Source organism: Brachionichthys hirsutus, chromosome 12, assembly GCF_040956055.1.
Source record: "Brachionichthys hirsutus isolate HB-005 chromosome 12, CSIRO-AGI_Bhir_v1, whole genome shotgun sequence".
NCBI lineage: Eukaryota > Metazoa > Chordata > Actinopteri > Lophiiformes > Brachionichthyidae > Brachionichthys > Brachionichthys hirsutus.
In genome coordinates this window covers 4,353,473-4,377,505 of record NC_090908.1, presented here as the reverse complement: position 1 = coordinate 4,377,505, position 24,033 = coordinate 4,353,473, and the positions used below count along the sequence as shown (strand labels likewise).

Genomic DNA, 24,033 nt, shown 5'->3' with positions numbered 1-24,033 from the left:
ACAGTGGTGTCTAAAATATCATCTATAAATGTAAGGTAGAGGAGTTCTGTTTCCACTTAGGAGTAGGCGTTATAAAAATGTAATATAAGGAAAATGATCCTCATATAATTACTGGTAAGACATTTTGGTATTCAGTTTTCTCACTTTGAGATGAGATGCAAATATTTGGTCATGTTAAGCCTGTTGAGTCTCTTTAGTGGACACTATACAAAGAAGGTTCAAAGGTAGCTATTTTCCAACTATTGTTTTCAGTGTGAGGTTAAAAAACAAAACAAAAAACTTTTTATTTAAAAAATAAAATATTTGATATTTTGCAAATATTGGCTATGGGGAGAGCTTCTCACGATCAGGTTATTGATCGATCGATTGTCCATGTTGCTTGCCTGTTATTTCTACCAGCCGACCAAAATTTAACTGGCTAAAAGGTTTGGAAATCAATAGTTTCCAGTGTTGCAATTTTGCACCAGGTTTAACTGCAGCTTTCTCTGATGCTGAAGTAGAAATATAACCGTACAGTACTGAGAAAGTGTGTACTGTGTTATTACTGAGAGTAGAATACGACGCAGCCGTACTAACATGTTGCTGTGTTGCGCAGTGAGGAGGTTGGGTTATGGCGTTGGTGTATCTGATAACAACAATGTAGCATCTTTAACCTTTATCAAACACGCCACACTGAACATGCTGGCATGCGCTCGTGTTGTTGAGCCACAGACTAACAGAGCCCACATCCACAGGCACAGCGTTAAGCCGATTGCTTGCCTGCTGCGCGGTTTCAGGGCAGGAAGGACTCGTGAGTTCAGCTGGGTGGGCTGCTTTTCCTGCGCTGGAAGCGCATTGTCATCATTTGATTATGATTGATGGCTGACTTGACTTCATGAGTCACTGTTGGCTGATGGCTCATTTGTCCGTCATTTGCTCCCTATTGATGACGTAGCTGAACAGAAGACTCTCTTATTCCCTCTCACTCCCCGTGCACAGATGACGGACCAGTTGAATATAAAGGTATTAATGAGTTGGATTTCCCAATAGAGCTTATAGTGTACCACCATGCCTTTCAATTTCACCTACTTTTACACAGTATGCTCAAACGCACCCCCCGTTAAAGATAAGTCAACAACAGACAGTGCTTAATGGCTCAAAGTACAACTGGACTACAGCCACACTGGGTATCAGTGTGAGGTAATGACACATCACTTGTTTACGTGGACTTATTTCTGCATCATTCGTTTTGTCTGGGCATCAGAAACCCTGAGGAGGAATCTGCATCCTGTTATGGATGACTGAAGTCCAGTTGTTGCTCTCGTGGGGTCACCTGCTGCACAAACCTGGTGTGAGAGGGGACGTCTTTCAGCGAGTCACAACACTGTCCTATCGAGTATGGAACAGCACTCATTGCTCGTAGATTGTCTTGTGGACGCCATACGTCTTCCGGCTGGATTGGTGTCGTCGTAATGACACGTAAAATGATTGGTGCTCTGGGGACTTTTCATAATATTAGGATTATTATGACGAACCACTTATGCAGCGTTTCAGCTACTGATGGGCTGTCAAAAACCCTGAAATTGGACATTCTGAATAATATTTCATTGTCTCACGTACCCGATCTTTTAATACAGGGATCATTTCAGTGCTACTTCGTCATGGAGCGTTTTCTAAATACCAGTTCCTGTCGACACAGAGCCTTGAAACCACTGGGACGAATTGGTTTAGTTTGACTGTTTCATTTTCACACACCTCTACAAAGCACTCCTGGTTTTTGACTGAGTCCTTGTATGTGTTGAATTGTCTCTCATTCTGCTGTCTTGCCCCGCTCTGTCTGTCTGTACTCCCCTCCCTCTGTACAGGGGTCTGTGCTGTGCTGTGCTGGAGGTTGTATGGTGGCTGTGGTACGCTGTGTAGATTTTTGCTGCAGTGCAGCAGGCAGGCTGTATTGTGCTGCTGCTGCCTCTGTCTGCCCCCTGCATTCTATGTGCCCACTGTCCTTTTAATGCATTCATTGTATGTATTTTTCAGGCAGTGGAACGTTTTCAAAATACTTTTCTGTCAGGGAGAGAAAGACAAAAAAAAAGATGGAATTAGCCATAGATCTTTCGTCGGATTCATAAAATCCGGCAAATCCAAAGCGGATGCCTTCCTTTTCTTTCCCCCTGTACGCTCAGATAGCTTTGTCAACAGATTTGATCATAGCCTTATGGAAGTTTTTATCTCTTTCACATAACCGCTTTGACTTCAGTTCCTGGAGGCAGAGACGGCGGCGCGTGAGGCGGAGTAATTAACCTGTTTGCGGTGGTCATTATTCATGAGTGAGACAGCGGCTACGTTTACATGGACAAAAATGTCTTTGATCCGATCAGCGTTCGGATTAAAATTATGATCGGATGCACTGTTTTTCATGGACCCTAAAAATATTGATCCGATTAGGACTTGTTCATGCATCACACTTTTGATCGGATTAAATTATTTTGATCGAATATACCGGAAATAGTAGAAGAAGAAGCCGTAGCGACTTCCGTTGTAAACAAAACATCGCCCCGCCCTTTTCTGCTTGAAACGTCAGCGTTATTTCGCACATTTTTCCCGTTTGTGCTGTTACTTTACTTTAATATCTCCAGCAACGTGTTTGTCTCTGACCAGTTCTGTCTTGTGGGCCACAATGTCTTTCGCTTGCTCTGATTCAACTTCAAGCATTTTTATTCCGATTATGCTTTTAATCCGATTAAATGTGTCCATGTAAACGTAGCCAGTGAAACACAATGGAAGATTATAAATTCGAGACCTGATAGATCAATAACATGTAAATAATTGAGCCACACAGCATGTTTTCACCTGGAAACAGTCCCACTTCCCATTCCCCCCAACACCATTTAGCCATGATGTGACAACACTTGACATTTCTGGTGGGTTACATCCAGCCAACTGGGAATGTGTCAGCGCTATCTGTGGGACATTATTATCTACATGTTGGAAAGGTTCTGGGAGGTGGTGGGTGTGTGCGTTTGTAAAAAAAAAAAAAAAAAGGCCTGCGCCCATTTGTGATTGGTTTAAAAACTTTGTCAAGCTCTGTGGGACATGATGAGCCGTGTGAACACTATTCTGATTTCTGTATTTATTTTGGCGTCAGAGCTCGTTTAGAGACATCAGTCTAGAATCGAGGCGGTTTCAGCCGGTTATGGAGGCCTCCTCTTTTGCTAAGATTGTGGAGCGGCGAGTACGTAAGGCACTAAAGGCTGAAGAAGAGCACGGTGAGTCCCAGCGGAGAGCTTGGGAAGCTATTGGGGTCTTGACATGATGCTGCGATTAAACTTGTCGCCCTCGTGAAGAAAGTCACCTCTGACAATAGGCCGGTTGAACATCAGATAGACTATTTTGTTGTTTGTGGATTCCAGATCGCTTCATTGATTCACAACAGTCTGAAGTGTACGAAAGGGCATGCGATCGGAACTGCAATCGGCTTCCCCAGCAATAAAACTAATCGCTGCAGGTGCAGATCATCAAAATTGAAGGTTAAACTACTGCACGTGTGTTTATGTTTTCAAGATTATGTTTTCAAGATCGACCTCTCCTCTCCTCTCCTCTCCTCTCCCGTTCACAGATCGCTCTATCTGACAGAGCTACGCTGCTCAGACCTTTATCCTGCAGTCAGGCCCCAACAGTAATTGCTCTTTGATATTAGTCGCTTTGATGGACTTGCTTTCACAGCATCAGTCACGATCCATGGGCTTTCGAGGCCAAACATGGCTGTCTTTTGTGACGCTCTCAAAAGATCATTTCTTCTCAGACGCTATGGTAACAGCGTCGGACCGTTGTTCAAACGCACGTCTGCAAAACAGATTGCCTCTGCTGTTTGTAGACAAGTTAGACGCTTGTGCTGTAAATACATAATACGGCAGGGAATACAAGATTTAGAAAGGATCGTCGGTTATCCGGTCATGGATATGACTGATGCCTTTGTGAAAGTTATGCAGCAGTTTTGTGATATTAATAAATAAACACTCACCCTCTAGTAGAATCTTAAAAGTAAAGTTTACACCTAAAAGAGAACATGCTGCTACTGGGCGGTAAATATTTGACTAAATAAGTGATTTGGTGTCATTAAATCAGGCACAAGAATAAACCAATAGTTCAGTTGGACACTGGATGACGTTTCTTAAAACACACATTCTACATTTTTATTGGGCCAGATGTTTTGATGAATACCTCACTATTCTATTTTTTATGATTTTCATTGCATATTGAACATAGTGGACATTCAAACGGCAGAGGAAGATGCCTAACTTTTATTATGGTATTTGCACTTTGATGGTTCTTTATATTTTAAACCAAACATCTAATAACGCACAGCCTGTGCTGTGGGCTCCTTATCTGCTCCTTATCTGCTTGTAGTGCACTTTATTTCCACCCCCTTCTCCTCTGCTGTATCACTTTCCCCCACAAGGGCAAGATTTTCTTTCCCATGCCAGTGCCAGAATGACCTGTCAGTAAAATCTGATCCTTTTAGACTGAGCAGCTCTGATCTTTTGCATGCCAAAGACTTGTTGATTGGGTCCAAATGTCCTCCTATAGTGCCCTACAACTCACCAAGGCAGCAAGAAAAGGCCTCATAACACCTTCAGTACCGTATGCAGTAACTGCAGATTCTGTTGACACAGACAAAGAAAGTTGCGACAGCAGAGGGCTGCAGGCATTTTGCCACAACCAGATCAGCAGTCTTGCAATGAGAATACAGCTGGAATAGGGATGGGCTCCAATAATGGATCAATGTGCGCAAACTGTTGCGCACATTGATGCCCTTACACGGTGCCAAATATTTGCTGAATGTGCAATGAAAATAATAAAAACAACTTAATAGCAGAATTAACTTTGACAGGGGAACTAAACCACGTTCCCGCTTGGACCTTTTATATATATATATTAAAAAAGTGAACGTATTTCTGTCTCACAGAAAGAATGCAACTTCTGAAGAAAAATGAAAGGAAGCAAACAGCATTTCCTCTTTTGTCCCTTTGTGCCGTCCAGGGCCGAGTTGTTTCACCTCTGACATATTCACATAATCTATCCCACCAAACGGAAGCTTCAAATTAAGTCTTTAATCTCACTTTTTTTGGTTAATGTACATTTTTTTTTATCATTGTGCTTTCTTTTTTTTTAATGTTGATATATTGAGCATATTGTTTCCTTGAGTATACAAATTCCGAATATCTTAATGTGATGTTATGAGTTAACTGCATCTTTAGAATGGCATAAGTTTTTTAAACTTTTTTGTATCATTACCATCAGATGTCATCCCATTCGGTTGATGATGTCTAGGGTGTTTGCCATTTGATACTTACGGTCTTGGTTCATGCATACTCGTGCCATTGTGTTTGTGCATCAGTACACACGAGTCCTGTATAAATCCACTTGTCGGATTTTTTTTTATTCACACCACTCCTTATTTGATTACCCCATTTATATGACATGTTGGCAGTAGCACTGATGTAAGTACGCGTTAGAGTAAACAACAAGGACACGCAGTGAAGCACCAAGGTCCTCGTGTCGTATCCGTCCTACACAAGGCCGGCCCTTGCTGCTGAGCTCTTCAGAAAAGTGCCTTCCCAGCGCCTTGGTTTTAATATGTGTTTTGAGCTGATCTTGTTAGAAGTACTGGGATAAAAATAGAACAATAGTTATAAAGGAGACAGTGGGGAACCGACACCTGAGGGTTAATGGTATTACTATAAAATGACAACATAAGCAGAAAAAAAAAAAGCCACCGATGCAGTCAGATCATTGTAGTTTAAATTTAATGTTTGATTAATTGCATTTCCTCCAAAAATGGAAAACATTAATTATGCATCGTCAAGTGAGGTTTTCAAGAGGTCAAGTATGTGTCAAAAATGCTTTTAGTCTTGACTCTTGAGTACGAGGGGATTCATTCAGACTGATTGGTTGAATCATTGTGACGTAAAATCAGGCTGTAAATATGAACCTGCTGATGTATGTCTTGCGTGGATGGTGAAAGTCTCACTCGTGTCACTTTATCCACATTATGTCTGGGGAATAGGCAATTTATGGACATTTTAGGGTTCAGTAAATCACACAGGAGATAGAGGGCCATGCAGTCTGTCCATATACCCATTCTCTTTGCCCTGTGGCATGACGTGATGGATGGTGCAAGGCAACAGCCATGATATGCTACATATAGCCATTACTGTGTAACATCACCACATTAAAGGTTCTTCGGGGTCATCTGTGTGTGTGTGTGTGTGTGTGTGATACAGCATGTTAACTCTTATACTACCGTACTTGCAGTGACTCTTAACATTTGATGCTATCACTCACTTTGAAGCTTACCTGGATTTTTACTCGGTTCTCATTTTTTTGTTTTCTCTTTGTCAGTTTTGGACACTGATGGGTATATTAATATTTTCTGTGAATGTCTGTTAGAATGAAGACTTTCCTATGTAGCACTGAACACAGAGCTAAAGATGTCAATATTCATTAGTTTCTGGGTATTTACCAGTGAATCAAATAATTAGAACAAAACATTATAGTTGATCTGCTGGTTTAGTAAAAGTAGACTGAGGGGCTGTTCACATTAAAAACAAAAAACTAACTCGGATGGATGAGTCCACAACACAAGTAGAAAGTCAATGATTGTGTTAAATATGCTGTCATTTGGAGTACCGCCAGAATGACATGGAACCATAGAAACATTGATAGCTGATAAAATACAACCACCAACTCTGATTCACTTATACTTTTCATGGTTGGTGTACAAAAGATACCAAGAACAATTTAGAACCTTTTGTAAATTAGGAGGAGAACGAGCTGCTCGGCTGAGGTCTGGGCTCTGTGTGACTGCAACTGTGGAAACACATTTTGTGTTGCTTTCCTATTTTGATATGAATCATATGAAACCTTATATACTGTATAATATTAAGCAGTAATTTACACATGAAAAATTCAGTGAGTTTCAGTAAGACATTGTAACAAACAGTTTTTGGTGCTGCCTGGGTGACGTTCACCAGGATGCCGTTAATGATGTTTACTTGTCCCAAACTTGGACTTCAACAGATTACAACTTTTGTTTCTATGGCAACATACAGACTGACTGACGGCTGAGCTTACACCATGATGTGCTGCATGTCCTTGAACGGCTAGAATTTATCAGATTATTGTCGTTATTGATTTGGCTTTGGACTCCCTTAAAGCCTTTGCTGTTTGTTCATCGTGTTTCTTCTGGATAATATATTCTGCATTTTATCCAGGGTGCCATTTATTTCATTGCTCATGCACAGAAACACAACATAACTTAAAAACTACAATGACTGTTCAGCTGTTTTTATATCTTGTTCGAGCTTTTAAAAATAAGGTCAGTAGCAAAATGGTCACAGTGGTTGCATAAAGATGATACAACAACCACCATATACTCCATGTGAGCGGGCAGTTTGCCACTTCAATCATGTTGCTTGGATTCAAATGGCTTTTTTGTGCGTGCTGAATCTTTGGTTAAGGCAGGGAGAGCATTAACTATTCACCAGCGTGTAATTAAAAAAATAAAATAAAATACTGTGAAATATTCAGTGGACTTTTTTTATTTATTGATAAAGTGCATGCTTTTGTGCAAATTGGAGAGTATTTGTGAGCAAACAAGCTTTAGAAACAGGCAGATCTTGCTCACTGCCTCTCTGCACCTGTGAAGCGCCTTCGCTGCCCCGGCCTCTTCCCGCGGGCCCCTTGGAGCTTGGAGTGGCACTGCTCGTGTTTATAGGGGACATATTATGAAAAACTCACTTTTCCCATGTTTCTAGACCATTATGGCGATTTTGGGTCCTTATCAACCCCAAAACATTTAAATAAACCATCAATTCAATCCTTCGTAGTTTAGGTAGGTCTGTAATCACCTCCTGAAAAACGTTATTTTCCATTTTAGAATAAGTTGTTCATCTGTATGAATACCAGGTTTTGTGATCATTCTCACTTGTCTGAGTTTTGTGAATAGTCTTGGGTTTAAAAGCACGATTTTTAAACAAACCGCCATGAAATCTTTATCCAACTAATCCCAAATGAATACTCCCATGTTAAGATGTTAAAATGCATGAAGGCTGGGTGTTTCATATTAATTGCCCTAGAAAACTTTATTGTGTAATCCTCCTAATTAAATTCATTTTGCAAGCACCTGTGTCAATTATGCCGCCGGACAGGGTGATACCTAAAGATCATCCATGAAACGTTTCAAGAATTAGACTTAGTACTGAAATGGTGATTCATGTAGTGGAGCTTTTGGTCGTTATAACTGCTCCTCCTCCTCCTCATGCTGGCTTCTGAAGCTATCTGCTGCTTTGCAACCCGCGAAGGTTGTGAATGGATCACTTCACTGCCTGTTTGAAGAGGAAGAATGATTAATGCAAGGACATTTCTCTCAACGAACATTTGTCTTGTAAGAACTGCACAGAAACAAACAGAAGCTTCAGTTTCATTCAGTTCAGAATACGAGACAGTTTGGTGAATTCAGTGGCTTCTTCTTTCCTCTCTTCTCCTGCTCCTCTGTCATTCTTAACTCAGTCTCTCTTGCAGAAACCCACTCAACCTTGTGCTTTTTTGCCTCTGTAGCCCCCCCCTCTCCCTCCTCTTTGGTGCATTTGAAAACTCTAAGAATAGCCCTGTCACCTGATGGGCCTGATAATACTGTCTTGATGCCAGCCTCCGCTGCCATGCCCTGCCCTGCCCTACCCTGTGTGGGAGGGTATGCTGCAAAGGGAGCCACCAAGTGACCGTATAGGTGCCTGTTTATCTGCGTGTTTCTCACAAGGAAGGACTGTTGTCATCCAGAGCCACGTGGATGAAGCTGTGCTGCTGATTAGCGCAGCTAAACACAAGGAGTGGAGGGGGAGGAGTCACACTCGTACCTTGATCTGTCTCTTTCTGTCTGTACCCTTTGTTACCTCCGCCAAGGAGGTTATGTTTTTGACTTTTGTTTGTCTGTTATCGTAAATAAAAAAATCTGGATTTTCCCATTTACTTTTAATTTTTACATTGAAAACCCCAAAATCAGTTAAAAATGCACATCAACTCTGATTCAGTTTTACTTTTCATGGTTGGTGTATAAAGATACCAAGAACGATTTAGAACCTTTTCATGATGATCCAGATTACCATCTGTATCCAGGAAGTTTTAAATACATGACCGGGTTATTTATTTATTTCTATTTATTTATTGTGCCTTGGCGGAGGTTTGCGCTCTGAGTCCTTTTCTAGTTTATACTGTTTTGTCTCACCCTCTTTTCCTACCATTCCTTTCTTCCCCTTCTTTCCTGGTTCTCTCTGTTTAATCATGCGCCGCCCTCCAACAGCTTTCCATTCCTCTTTCTTGTCTCTGACTCACACATCAATATCTTTGTGTACACTTAACCTTTACATGCATTTTCCTGTACCTCTCGCCACCCTACAGTGATCACACACGGGATCTTCCGTGACGACAACACACATGGTTTATTCAGTGGAGAACTCGGTGCTGTGTTCTCTGCCTGTGTGCTCGTCCATCACAGTCATTGAGGATGGGGACGCAGAGGGGAAAGATTTTTCTCTCTTTGTGCCAATAATCTTGGTCAACATTTTCAAAAGATTAAAGTGAAGCTTCCCTGGATGAATGAGACTCAGCTGGACCAAAATAATACTTTCTGTGTTTTTCTCACTGACAGAAACATGATGCCATTTCAGTGACATTTGACCAGTTTAAGCTTAAATCTCTCTCCTCACTCTCAGGCGTAGTTAAACAACTGCGGCCTATGAGCTATGAGCTAATCCTCTGACATCATCCCTTATTATCTCTTTAATGATGCTTTTAATTATGTGGAGCCAACTCTTCCTCTAATCTAATAAACTCCAGCCTTAGCTCAGGGTGTGTTCCAGCCAATGACGTGCAGCCATGGTAGGCGGAGAGGCCGTGCCTCACCTGCTATCACACAAAAAGAAAAGAAAAGCGGAAAATTAAAAAATAAATATATAGTTATATTTATACAGTGATTTTTACTCAAAAGTTAGTTTCCATTTATCTTACACAGCTTTAGATAATTTTCCATTTAAAATCACAGAATTTTCACATTTACTGTTCAAATACTGAGACGGAACATGCAGTGAGGAAGCAGCTGTGTCGCCAGCATCGCGGGGTAAAGTTGTCAATGGGGATTTCGTTTACCGACGAAATTGTTTAGCTGACCCTAACTCCATCGTTAAGTGAGGACCACCTGTCATTTTCTGTGTTTTTGTTACATGCAAGCTTGCTAAAACGGTTTGCTGGTGTATATTTTCATTGTGAAATAAATTTAATCGAAATGCAAGACATGCATGGCTTTTCAAATGAAAAATAGATTATTTGCTGGTTTTCCCTGTTTTTAATTTAATATGTTTAGGTAGAAAGCTAGTTGCCACACAGACATTTGAAGGTGCCACACTTGAACTGATGATGCAAACAATTATACATTTATGTCCTGGCTTTACACTCATCAGTGCAGCCTAGAAACACACAAAAATAAAATATATCAATGAAATAGTTATTTGTTTTTAGAAAAGGATGCTGTAGTCATTTTACTATAGCAGCAGCCGTCGCTTGTGTTTGACCCTGGGGTGGAGACTTGTCACATGTGTTATTCCTCCAGATTCCAAGAGAAGTGACTGTTGTGTAATTATGACAGAGTGCAGTTAGTGTGTGTCACTCTCTGTAATGATAAGTGACTGGACAGAGGATTGGCCCTGCCGTGCACCTCGTATGCTTTATTCATACCGACTGTACGAGGAAACTGCATTGAGACCGACATAATTCGGCTGGATCTAGAGGGAGAGAAGCTGTTTCTCTTGATGAGGGGAAAAAGGGGTCTGCACATGTTTAATAATGCATGACATGTTTGTATAGCATTCAAGTACTTATCTGATACTACTACTGTACTTTCGGCTTGTACAGTGGAGGGTTGCCACAGCAAATCAACCTTCTCCACTTCACCCTGTCCTTTTCATCGTCCTCCCCAACACCAGCCACTCTCATGTCCTAGAGTCTAATCCCTCCTTAACCCTACAAAGGATATTCAGTTAAAGAAAATGGATGGTTTGTTGGATCCCAATTCAAGGTCCACTTACTTGCTGTTTTAGTGAATGCTCTAAACATCACTTTAGTGGATAGATGGTTGAGGGGGTAATACTTGTGCACAAATATAAGACACGAGTGTGGATTGCGTGTGTAGTTGTGTGTGCATTTGTGCTTGAGAACGCAGTTACATGCATGTCGCTGCAGTAGGAAATCGTCGAGTATTTAAGAACCACTCGATGTATTCGTGCCCATCTGTTGTTTAGAGTCGACACAAGGCTGTGCTTCAGAGAGACAGGAGGAGGTGGTAGTCAGACCACATCCAGTTTGTAGCACTCTGAGGCTGCAGACTATACAATTCTGTTTGTTGGGGTTGAAGACTTTTCATAGTGCAGACAATTTCTTACATGAATGAAACTGTAGTGTTTTATAGTACTAGTGTATAGGACTCGTACTTGTTAGGGACTGATGTGAGCGGACCCCAGGGAACAGAGAACGGAGACGGTGGGATGGTTGAATTTATATTTTTGTGATATAAATTCTTCATGAAAGGACAGCAACCTGGAGCTGCACACAGGTTGCGGGTCGGCTGTAGCCCAAAGAAATACATATAACGAAAGACACAGCCGAGTGGGAAAAACCAAAAAGCAAGCTCAAATAAAAAGTGGCGACTGGCTGGTGCCGCAAGGAAGATGGAAACATGAAACTCAGCCACACGTGAACAATCTGACCATAACAAACTAAACTACAAACTAAACACAACCTGGCGAACTGACTGGCTGCGGTCGACACGGGCGAGACGGGAACAGAGACGGGAAGTGGCATTGAGACGGACAGCACAACCAGGTGAAATCCAAACAATGATCCGACGGGGAACAGCGGGCGGGGCAGGGGTTATGAGGGCTGGTGGTGATTTGCCTAAATCCGTCTCAGGTGTGTCTGGGGTGACCGCAGCCAATCCGCACGCCGCAGGTCCTGGGTTGATAAGAACAAACAGGTGTGTGTGATGAGGCAATTAACAGGCAGCAACATGACCCTCACAGTACTACTGTAATTGTGGTACTTATTTGCCAGTCAGCACACAAATAGAAACTTTTTAAATGCCCTGCACATAGTTTCTGGAGAAGATGGACACAACAATAATTTTTTTTTTTATACATGCTTTACTGCCTTCCAGAAATTAATTCTAATTCTAATGAAACCTGTGAGCTACTTCAGCCAGGCAGCCCAAGCTGCCCTGCTCTACACGCCTGACAGAGTGCTTCCGTCAACACAAACACACACTACTAATTTAGTGGTCTATGTAACCTGCTGCGATTCCCCATCCTTCCCTATGCCTGTCAGCGCCTCTGCCCCCCCTTACAAGGAACTTCTCCTCACTCCCCTGTTTCTCTATGTTAACCTACAGAATATACTGGGAGGGAATACACCGGCGTCTAGTCAGACACCAGTTATCTGAATTAATATCAATTTTAATTGTCTGTGTGCGGCTGTTAATACTCATTTCACCATAATAACAAAATTACCACCAACCCATTCTCACCGTTTTCCTTGTTGATGTTGAAAGTGTCTGTAATTTGCTGTTCTATTTCTCCCCCTCCCCGCTTACTCTCTGCTTGTGGCTTACACTCTGTTGTATGAAGCTGAGTGTGTGTGAATGACTGCTGTGTCGCTTTGTAGTCTGTGATTGAGAGATGAGGTTTGGGCATATCATTTTTGAGTATCTGTGGATGTTCGAGAAGCACTTAGTGACATTTGTGTGTGCAATGATGAGACCCGATTACACTAAAATAAGAGTTCGCTGAGCAGGTTGCCCTGGATACTACGGTCAGAATATGGGTCATGATCGGATCCTTCTGGCTATTGGCTGTGAGTGCCCATGTGCACACACTGAAGTGTACATTTGTAAAAACATGCTTTCATTTGTGCATTCATCTGATCCTATTTGCTACAACATTACTCTTAAATACAGAAGTTGATGCCATGCAGTAATTGCTCCGCTGGTTTGTGTCCTCTTTGGTTTTCTCTTGGGTTTAAAGCCAACGTCACATCTTTGTTGCCATGGTTTTCATTTGTTCCACCCCAGTATCGTTGATGATGCCCCAATCCCATTGAGTGCTGAGTGTCATATGGGTGTGTCACAGGTTAATTGAACCCTTTGGTCAGTGTGTAGTGCAGAGTGATTGATGAAGGGCGCTGCCGCCACGGCTCACTGGACCCGGGACTCTTTCATCAGTTCAAAAGATGCTGTAAACTTGCAGCAGATTGGAAAGCTGGACGGATGCAGTTCGGATGCAGATCTACCTGGTGTTTCCAGTGTGTTCGTGAGGTGCGAGTGAGGGACATGCAGGACAATCTCTTGGTTTACTGTGTCGTACTCAGAGCTTCACAATGATTTGATACATCTTTTTTTTTTGACTGTTAATTTTGTGATGGATTTTGTATTTTGCTTTCTTCGTGTGTTTTAGTTTCAGATTAGACCTTACACACAACTTTCATGGTCAATAAATAACGTGCATCGAGAACTGCTCTTGTGTAGCATGTGTATTAGCTTTAGCTTGTGTACCATGTGTATCATCTATCAATGAAGGGATACATATCTTCGTTAGTAAATCCACGTCTACGTTTTGGAATCCTTAGCTGATCACCCAATCTTGTACTGCCAGATATTTACTCACCTTTTTGTACACTTATTAATCTATTTACATACAGGGTAGCAGAAAGAACCAAACAACTGAGAACCAAAGGACCTCCACCTCCAAAGAACCCAACGCTATGCGCACCCCAAGTTGTATACATGGAACACGTTCAGTGTGAAATGTGGATGTTTTCAAGAGTAAAACATCCTTCAGAGCATCATTTGCTCATTTTTGAGTTTGAGAGGGTGGCTCTGTGCATTTGTCATGCTTTATTGTCTTTCTGTTTGTCATTTTGTGTGCCACAAGGGAGATGCCCCTTTATCTAGCTGCCACACACTTGCCACTGCTCTTTTTTTTCCAAATTATGCATCATCACTTTAGCAAACTTTCTCTGGCCTGCAGAAAGGTCTATTTTGCGAGCGTCGCCAGCATGGACCGTTGTCTATATCACATTTCCATTTAGAGCGAACGCAGTGGGAAAAGCACATCTGGAGTAGGAGGCACGGAAGCCCTGTTGCGAGCTTGCCTGCTGGTTAAGTGAAGTTCTTGGAGATCTTTGTTCTCCTAATTACAGCTTCAGCACAAAGTGTTTGATTGAAGACCTTGTTATTGAATCCGACATAGTTTTAACAAGCCATCTGTACAGCTATAGTGTTGTACATCAGCTGGTGAATTGACATTGAGACCTTGCGCTGCAAAGTCCTGCCACAGGCATGCAAAGCAAGGAATCCACCATAAATAGAAGCTTCATTGTTGTCCTCCAGGCTTATTCAAATGCTTATTTTATTAAATGACGGGATGCTGGAAGCACATTAACCTTTTCAAGCCCCCCACCATGAAGTAATCGTCAGAACACTCTAATTTCTGGAAAATAAGATCTTAATGGAACCATCTGGCAAATTTGTCAAAAGAAAAAATAACAGAAATTTTTATACAAGTGCTCTAATTTATGTAATTTTTGCAAAATCCGGATTTTTTAATGTAAAATGCAGATGCATGTGTTGGCTTGCAACTATCAGTTTTTTTGGAAAAAAAAAAGAATCAAACTTCTGAAGTAGAAGTCTCAAAATCCTGAAATAAAGGGTTAAATCTCTTTTTTTTTTCTGTAGTCATTTTTTGTAACTGTTCTATCCCAGGTGTCGATGGGGGCAATTAGTCAGTAAGCCTGTTATCAGTGTGGTGTTTGATGCTGGATGCTCACGGATCACTGATGCAGCCCTCCACCAGCCCATCTTCAGATACCTTCGACATGTTCACGCCTACACACTCATTGGCCCATTCTAATCATTACGTTTTGCATTTAGAAGTTGCTACTGACCAGATTAGATTTAAAAAGAGCCGGTCTGATATCTAGTCCAGGTTTTAATGTCTTCTACGCCAGAGATTCAGGGTCAGTTTATAGATAAATGTCACGTATAACCCCTATATATTTATTTTTAATCACCATCATCATTGTCTGTGATGGACATTATTACCCCATCTCGAAAATGTTAAAGAATAATCAATACGATAAATTAATTCACAAATAAATGATTTGCAGTTGTAGATGATATCACTCTGATCTGAATTATTGATGTCTGGTTATTCCATGTTCCACTCTCATCTGAGAAGTCTGGGTAAGGGTGAGGATGCTGGGGCTATTGATTGTAGTTGAGGATTAGGATGGTCTCCTCAGACACAGTACCTGCGCTCACAAATATACTCATACTTCCAGGTACACAGAGATCTTGCAAAGGTTTCAGCATCTGCATGTGTTCTGCCTCTCAAACTTTGAGAAGTAGACTCAGAGTTAGCATCGTCTCTACTGTCCAGAGACGGGATGAATCGTGCTGGGCTGTTTCGATAAGTGCCGCTCAAAAGTAGGCTGTTTGTAATTGAGGAGAGTTCATTATAGAATGCATGATGATATTTTAAAACAGATGGGATCCTTCAGAAGCAGCCCCGATTCTGTCTTGGTGATTTACACGACTGTGTGGTGTAGGTCTTCGCAAGGCTTTTAGCACAAAGGGCCGAGCCTCTACTGGGGTGGCATCCATGATAAATTACCTGGTGGCGATGAGATAACACACGTCAAAGTGGTGCCGTCACGCTCTCACAATGCCTGCAGGGCAGACACGCACCAGCGACAATGGCCTGTGTCTCCCTCATGCCAAACAAGACAATAAGTGATGAGTAGGCAGGGTGGCGGTGTAGCGCCTTGCTGAAATAAAGGGATCAGAGGTGTTTATTTAAAATATACGAGTCAGTGTCAATGACAGCCAGAAGAGAGATCCACTAATTACCCAGGGCAACTTTGCTTTGAGAGGGTTAATGCATCAACAACAACAACAACAAAACAAATCTACATTTGTTAGATGTGTTTTGGCTTCTGGCATCCCTGTAATTTTCTTCCTTTCATCATCATCCTCTTCATTTTGAGTCTTTCATAGAGCATCACCATCATTACTCTGACCTCATAAACATGCAAGTCTCTAAATTGTGCATGAATTACTTACACGGCCAATCATAATGGAATATTGTTGGGTTTTTTTGCAGTCAAGGAAAGACTCATGTTTACTGGTCCCAGCGCTCCCAATGGCAGGTCCAAATGCACTTTCAGTGTCCTCACCTGGAGCACAGAGGGTCACAAATAGTCATCAAAGTGTTTTCATTTGCTTTTATGAGTTTGTATTCATTCTCTAATTGAAAGCAAAGTCTGACTGACAATACAGAAAAGAAATCCTTTCATGAAAATTTGACATCTCTCAAATAATACCTTGACATACGAGTATAATTCATTTCTGGACCAAGTTCCTAACTCAATTTGCCATATAAAATAACTTTTAAATATTTAATCCGTTCCAGCTGTCTAAAAACATCAAAATCAACGCTAATAACAATGCAGGTTTTTTTTACTTGCTATGTAGACACACGCACACACACACACACAAATAAAATGATAAAATAAATGATATATTACAGTAATATAAAATAAATGTGGTTTTATTATGAGTTTTACCTTTGAAACAGACGATGGCGGTTAACGGAGGTGTACAGTGTGGAGGACGGGAGGGATTTTGACGGTACGTAGACACTTTATACCGTGTTTGTACCTTGATAGTTCTTCCTTTGGAAGGCTTTGTGTTCTTGATATCATCCTTCCGTTTGAGGATTGTACCGATCATCGATGGACTCCGCTCGTACTGGCGAGCCAAATCACTTATAGACACCACGGTCATGTTTATCAATAACTTCATGCTTCATCTCCATCATCATCATCGTGCGTCTATTCTCCTCACTGCCATCCTCGTTACTCGCTTTCTTTGGACCCTTCACTTATTATAAAGAATATTCACAGATGCAGCTAAAATCACTGAATGAGTGCAGCGTGCTCGGAGCGCTCGGCCATCTAGAGTCAGCATCTGGAAACGTGATCGTATCTTAATGCTAAATATTGCTCGCAGGCTGGCTCGTATGTCGGAACACTGCTCTGTATTGCTGTATTTTTCTGCAGCATTAGATGCTGATGCAGCTTCTTCTGACCGTCCCTCTGAACATGCATTTGATCAGTTAATGGTGCACCATGTGGGGCTGATGCAGCGGTGCTCGAGCCGGTTTTGAGAGTCTGCCATACTGAAGGGCTGAACTCAGCCACTTACTCCAATTAGCCTTAAGGGAGAAAGCATGTAATAAAATGCACATAAAGCATGGTGGAAGACTGGAGGGATGGGAGGATCTGGTGCTGAGAGAAAACCAACCGACCGAAGAGCTGATGCTTAGTTTGTGGATGCAAAATGTCCCACAGGTTTAGGTAGGAGGTGAGTTTGCGTCATTTAAAGATGGATCACATTGTGGTGTGTGAATGGGAGGACACAGTGTAGGCGGTCTCTGCGTGTATGTGTGTCCCTCTTGTGCATATTTACTTGTGTATGTGTGGGAGTGGGAGCCGGACCACATCAAATGATTCAGCGTTTCATGGACAAGATTCATGTTTTGTGAGGATGGCCCTCCATAAATTCCCCGGCCTGCATGCCTTTACTGCTGCAGCAGCACAGCGCCCCTCTTCCTCTCCCACCCTCCCTCTGTCTTCGCTCATTCTCAGACATTCTCATTTATTCCACACTTTCACATCATGGTTCCTTGCCCCCCCCCCCCTCTTTCTTGTCATGCATTAAATTTGATCGAAACATTTAGGTATATTTTAAGGTGCTGTGCGAACTTACATAAATGTCATCACTGCCTCAGTAGATGTGCCTGAGGATATTTGTTTCCCAGCTTTTTGTGCAAGTACAAAGTGGACTGTAGCAGAGGGACATCCGATTGTTTCTGTGTTTACCTGTGCAGGCTTGTGACAAGGCTCTGAATTGACTGGAATGCAGTTTTGGGAGCTTCCAGTACCTGTCTGTCTCTGTCCCCCAGATGCAAAAAGTGTAATAGCACTCCATCTGTGGTTTGCCCTCACATCCTGCATTGCATCTTAATGAAGCCATTTTTTGACATGAAATTAATACTATAATTTAAGAAGAGCAAGTAGTAATGAGGCAAAGTTGACCTGGGGAAATAAATATTTATTGCACATTCAACACTCTCTTTCATGGGACAACTGCACAATGTCAGCAGTAATTACTCACCTGATGAATGTGTGTAGCGTTTCAGCTGCTCCACAGTGTTTACCAGCTACTGTTTGGTGTTGAACAAATTGTGCACAGTGATTTTTGAGAGCTGTTTCTTTTTTTTGCAGAACCAGCCGCTGCTGCTGGAACGGCTTTGATTAGACTGATGAGAGTAAATAGAAACAGTGAAGGAACAGCTGGGTCACATGATCGTCTAGCAGCTTAGTCAGTAGGAGGAGCAACATATTCAGATTAGAATATGTACATGCTGTTAATTATTCTGTTTCTTTGTTGAGTGGAGCATTGTTGCTGATCTAATTTCCCTATGGAATTATTAAAGTATTCTGAATCTGATTCTGATATTTCTGCCTTTGTTAAAGTGTATTGGGGCTCGGTTTGCCAGAACACATTTAATCTGACCTGTGGCACACACACAGGATTTCCGTGGCCCTGCAATAGACTCGATAGAATAGAGTGTTTGTAGTCTGATTAGTGATCCTAGCGTTTTATCATTTAATTCTTTATTTATTTTGATGAGCTGCAACAAGTATTGTTGCAGCACAAACATGCACAAAAATGCACAAACAAATGCATTTGTGCATTGCTAACAGTTTCAATTGTTCCATCAGAAGCGGACCTCTCTGTAACACAGATGGGTATCTAATTCAAGGAGCACATTTCCATGAGTGAGCATTAACCACGTTTCAGAGGAGCTGGTGGAGGGGGCAACACGGTGCATGTGCAGCAATGTGTCTGCCTGAGTGCATCAGCTTTTGTGAGTACAGACGTCTGTGTGTCCCCGTACATCACCAGTATCATACTTATCCTGGGAGCTCCCAGTTATTTGAGACTGTTGCTATTTTTAGAGCCATGTCGAAAGGTCAACCCCTGCTATCCACTGGAGTAAAACAGAAACAACTGTTTAACGGAAAAACCTAGGATCCTTCCGGAACTCGATATTGCTTTGTTGCTGTGACCTTCCATATGCTTTGCAACACCTTAAACCAGGAGTCCCCAACCACCGGGCCGCACCCCGGCACCGGTCCGTGAGGCATTTTTTATCGGGCCGGACAGAAAGAATAAATAATTTAGAGAATTTACCGTATTAGAATCGGAGAGGGACTGCTGGGATTGGCTCCAGCTTGGCCCGCGACCCGATGACGGAATAAGCGGTTGGCAAGTGGATGAATGAATGAATCGGAGAGGTTTTCATTTTGAAAACGACTGGATTTTCTCCGATGTAACATTTGCCTGTGAGATGTCAAGAATGCTTTGTGTACAAAAAAAAAAGCCCGTAAACTAGCAAAAATGAGTTAAAAACAAACTTCTTTGGAGAACTTTGTTGCAAAGCGGAAAAGGCCGACTGAGGAGAAAGAAGAGGAGCTGACGACCTCCAAGAATAGAAAGCTTCTTTTAACAGACAATACCAGGAGTCACACTTGAATCACGGGTTTATCAACGTGCGACTAATGCAGCAAGTCCGCGCTGCATAATATGTGGTGAAAAGCTCGAAAATGAGGCAATGAAGCCTTCAAAACTGCTTCAAAACATAGAGATCAAGAACCCTGGATTAAAAGAGAACTTTGACTTTTATTAACGGATAAGCAATTACTGCGACCACTATACTTCAACGTATCTGTGTGTTATGGTGAGAAGATATTGTTGTAATAATCAGTTAATAGTTAATACAAGTGCATGATATAAGGTTTAGTAGTTACCTTCTTTTTTCATAATTTAATTAACCTCCGTTCTGTGGCAGGAAAAAGGTTGTGGACCGGTGCCTTAAACAATACGTGGCTGTAATCCTACTGACTGTGCGACTGATGGTTTTAAACAGTCAGCTGCCTGCTGTATTTGTATTATTCTACCTCCTTGTTGCACTGTTTCTAAAGACCAGCAAATTAATACCATGAAAGCAGTGTTGAGATCCTGCTGAAAATAACAGCAGTGATCTAACCGTTAAAAACACAGCAACAGAGGTTGCCACAGCAAATCAGCTTTCTCCACTTCCTTTGCATCGTTCTCCCCAACACCAGCCACTTTCATGTCATCCAGTATACTTTTTATAGTCAGGACAAAACCGTATGATGGCCTCAAACATAGATTGCATTCAAATCACAGTATCTTTTTCACATGATGTTGCTTAATTGCACTGAAATTGATGATAGATGGAACTTTGTGTTGGCTCTGAAGGTTGTTTTTTTTTAGAATGGAGCTGCAGGATATATTTTCTGTGTGGAGAAGTTAGTCTCTCCTTGATAAACCCTGTCATCTGCAGTTGTGTCCTGAGCTCTATGCTGCACTCTAGTGGTTAAAGAGTATTATAGCCGTTTGTAAGGGGCACTTCTAGAATAGAAGAATAGAATAGACTACCACTTTATTGTCATTACACACAGTGATGAAATGAAATGAAATTCTAGCATGATGGGAGAATTAAATTCACCCCAGCAGGGCTTGCGTTCTCATTCTCATTTTAAAACATCAGGAAAGGTTGCAGGGGTGCATATTTTATGAATCTGGCATGAACTAGGTAGTTATATCAGTTTCATACAATCTGCAATGCTCTGCTACGTAAAGGGATATATGAAAAATAGCCTGGGTAAATGCACAAAATTTCTAAAAACAGCTTCTTTGCTTTTGAGAGTCAATTCAAATTTGTATATCCCATGAGATCATGCCATCCTCTTGACTTTTGACAGTACATTTACTTGTGTAATCTGCAAGGTACAAGCAAATCTACACTACCTTAAACTAGCAGCATCAAAGCTGTCTTACTTAATTACCTCTACCAAGAAGGTTATGTTTTTGACTGCATTTGACTTGTTGTTTGTTTGTTAGCAGGATTACGGACAAACTGCTGGATGGATCTTGATGGAAAAAAAAAAAATCTGAAGATGGGACTTGGTCTAATTTAGATCCCATAATATTTTGAGAGAGATCCAGATAACCTTCTGGATACAAAAATAAACATCTGGTTTTTCTTATAACAGAGGCTGTTTATCAAAAAAATCATATCTTGTAAAATATGCATTCAATTCACCCACAGCCATAAAGAGGTCTGATATGAACTATCATGCAAAATGTCTTCCGGATCGGATCCAGAATGAGGTCAGGAAAAAAAAGGAAATTTTACATTGAAAATCCAATTTAGGGATTAAAAAATCTGTTAAAAATACACATCAACTCTGATTCACTTTTCATGGTTGGTGTATAAAGATACCAAGAACAATTTAGAGGCTTTTGATGATGATCCACTACTAATACTTTGGGCTTGTCCCGTGAGGCGTCACTGCAGAAAATCAACTTTCTCCACCTCACCCTGTCCTTTGCATCGCCCTCCTCAACACCAGCCACTCTCATGTCCTCCCTCACTACGTCCTCGCTTCACTTCCAGGACACACTGCACCAAAGCTTCCTTCAAGGTAAATGCCTACTCCATTCCTCTTTCCATCTCCCCCGTTATAAAACAACTTGAATCCTGCTCCTAAGCTGCTCGCCTTGCTTCCTCTCCTGGACACACAACACATCAGCCTTTCTCCTCATCATCATGTCCACCAGCTCTCTAGCTTTTCCCATCGTCATCCCAACATTCACAGTCCCCACTCTTAATCCTAAACTCTCCCATTCCCTCTTCTCTCGCCATATCTGTCTTCGACCCACAGTAATCCAACTTCTACCAGTGTCCTGTTGGTTAACAACGCTGCTGGCGGTTGTTGTTAACCCGGGCCTCGATCGATCCGGTATGACTTTCTTATTTACATTGGGTCTTGTTATTTCACTCGCGATGTCAATGTGAATTAAGTTGCTAAAGGTATGTTTTATGGTCATTGAGTCTAAAAATGCAGCTTTCAAAGACCATTTATTGACTAACTTTGAGCAGCTTGAAACTCAGATCAGTGTCATTCATTTAAGATTGATGGGTTTTAATTTGTCGCATGCCTACAAAAGCAAATCTATTGTGTTTGCGAGTGAATAAAAAAAAAAAATCATATTATGAATAATACAATCAATAGTTAAAAGAAAGAAAGAAAAGACATCTGGGAAAATATAGCCAATGTGTCTGATATTAAATGAATTTAGTGCATGAACAGTACCAAAAATGACTATTGATCAAATGTCAGTCCAGCCGCCTGTTCAATTAAGGAATCCATTAATCTTCTGTGTGAACATAGTGTTCAAATGGCACAGTTAATTTGAGTCATTTTGACAGAGTGGCTCTCCTTTTAGCTCACAGACTAGCTGGATACAGGACATGATGCCTTTGATGTATTCTGAGTTTAACATTTGATCTGTGACGCCGCTAATGGGTGTCTGAGTGTGTGGAAACGTCTGCCGTTTAATGACTGCTGTCATTGTGGCGTATTAACGCGTCACTTCAGAACTAACCACGGCGCCACTTGTACCGCTGTCAACCCCAATAGCTTCCAGTCAAACACTGTGAACATTATTTCCACGGAGGCGGGGCATCATTTGTTCTTCCTTGCCTTAGTCTTGAGCCCAAAACCCCGGCTAACCCCGGCTAATGACTATCAGCGTCATAACTGTTGCTGTTCCAGACAGACTCCATTAATCTTTCACTGTCTCTTGCACAAAAACTTTATTGCTGCTCTCAATCAATGGCGGCTGCGGTCCCAAGCGCTCATCGTCTCATTGGAGATCAATGGCGCATAGAAGCACGTGCTCCAGACAGAATGAAGGTTCTCATTTTTCTCAGGTTACACTTTAATTAAGCGAATGACTTTGTCCATTTTGTCTTTAATTAAGTTTCTCGTTCATGTGTAAAGGTAACTCTGATGAGTTTGCGTCAGGGAGTTAATGTTAACGCAGACAAATACACGATGTTTATTCAACACTAGCAAACAGAAAGCTTGTAATCATTTCTTCATACAGACACGGCACACAATCACAAGGTAAAGTAATCAATAAAATGATCATTTAATTCCCCTTTGTATTAGAATTTAGATGATGTATGTTAAGCATCTACTCGGGATCCAGCCAATAGTTATCTTAGCTTAGCATAAAATCTGGAGACAAAGGGAACGAGCTATGTCCAAAGGTAATTAAACTAGATAACATTGTTTATCTTTCTACATTAATTTAACTAAAAAGCAGAAAAACAACAACAAATGTTTTACAGGGATTAAGAGCCGGACTAACCGATGCTTCAGACCCAGCAGATGGTTCGGGTCCTACTTGAGACAGTCCAGAATGTTACACCCTTTAAGGACTTTCTCATACAGGCAAACGTCATCAATGTTCTCATCTGCTGGACGGGAAGGGACAGCAGGTAGCAGGCTCGGGGCGAGGGCTTCACTTGGCTGCTTGTGCCTGCGCTGACATCAGGTGAAACGCGCCTCCTTGTCAGGCGAAGGGACGTTAAATATGCAACATTTTGAATCAACCCGTGCTGTTGCATATTTATTATTTTCTTCTGCTGCAGTTAAAGCCCAGCCGATGGTTTTGACATTCGCTGTCCTCATTTTACCTATGCTGCATCGATGAATTCCCAAACTGAGCATGATCAGACCCGACCCTCACCCTCATTACCGTTCCGTTAAGCATGTGGGCGCTGAAGTACAGCCGGGACCTTCAGCCACATCAGAAAATGATTAACATTGATATGCTCAGATCTTTATGCATCTCCTACGTCATCTCCTGACCGACACACCCACTCACGTATCCACGCTTGGTAGCAGCCTTCAGCCCTTAATTGATATTCTCCCACATTGCCCAGGTCTTCT

The 24,033-nt window shown here is 41.7% G+C and overlaps 1 protein-coding gene across 1 annotated transcript in view; it reads left to right on the top strand.

The window, feature by feature from the left end:
* Window positions 1-3,169: 3,169 nt before the first annotated feature.
* The window catches only part of fgf14 (fibroblast growth factor 14), a 59,826-nt gene continuing 38,962 nt past the window's right edge, over window positions 3,170-24,033 (top strand). The window contains exon 1 of the mRNA XM_068745949.1: window positions 3,170-3,242. Within this exon, the coding sequence (XP_068602050.1) occupies window positions 3,170-3,242 (73 nt within the window). The remainder of the gene's footprint in view (window positions 3,243-24,033) is intronic.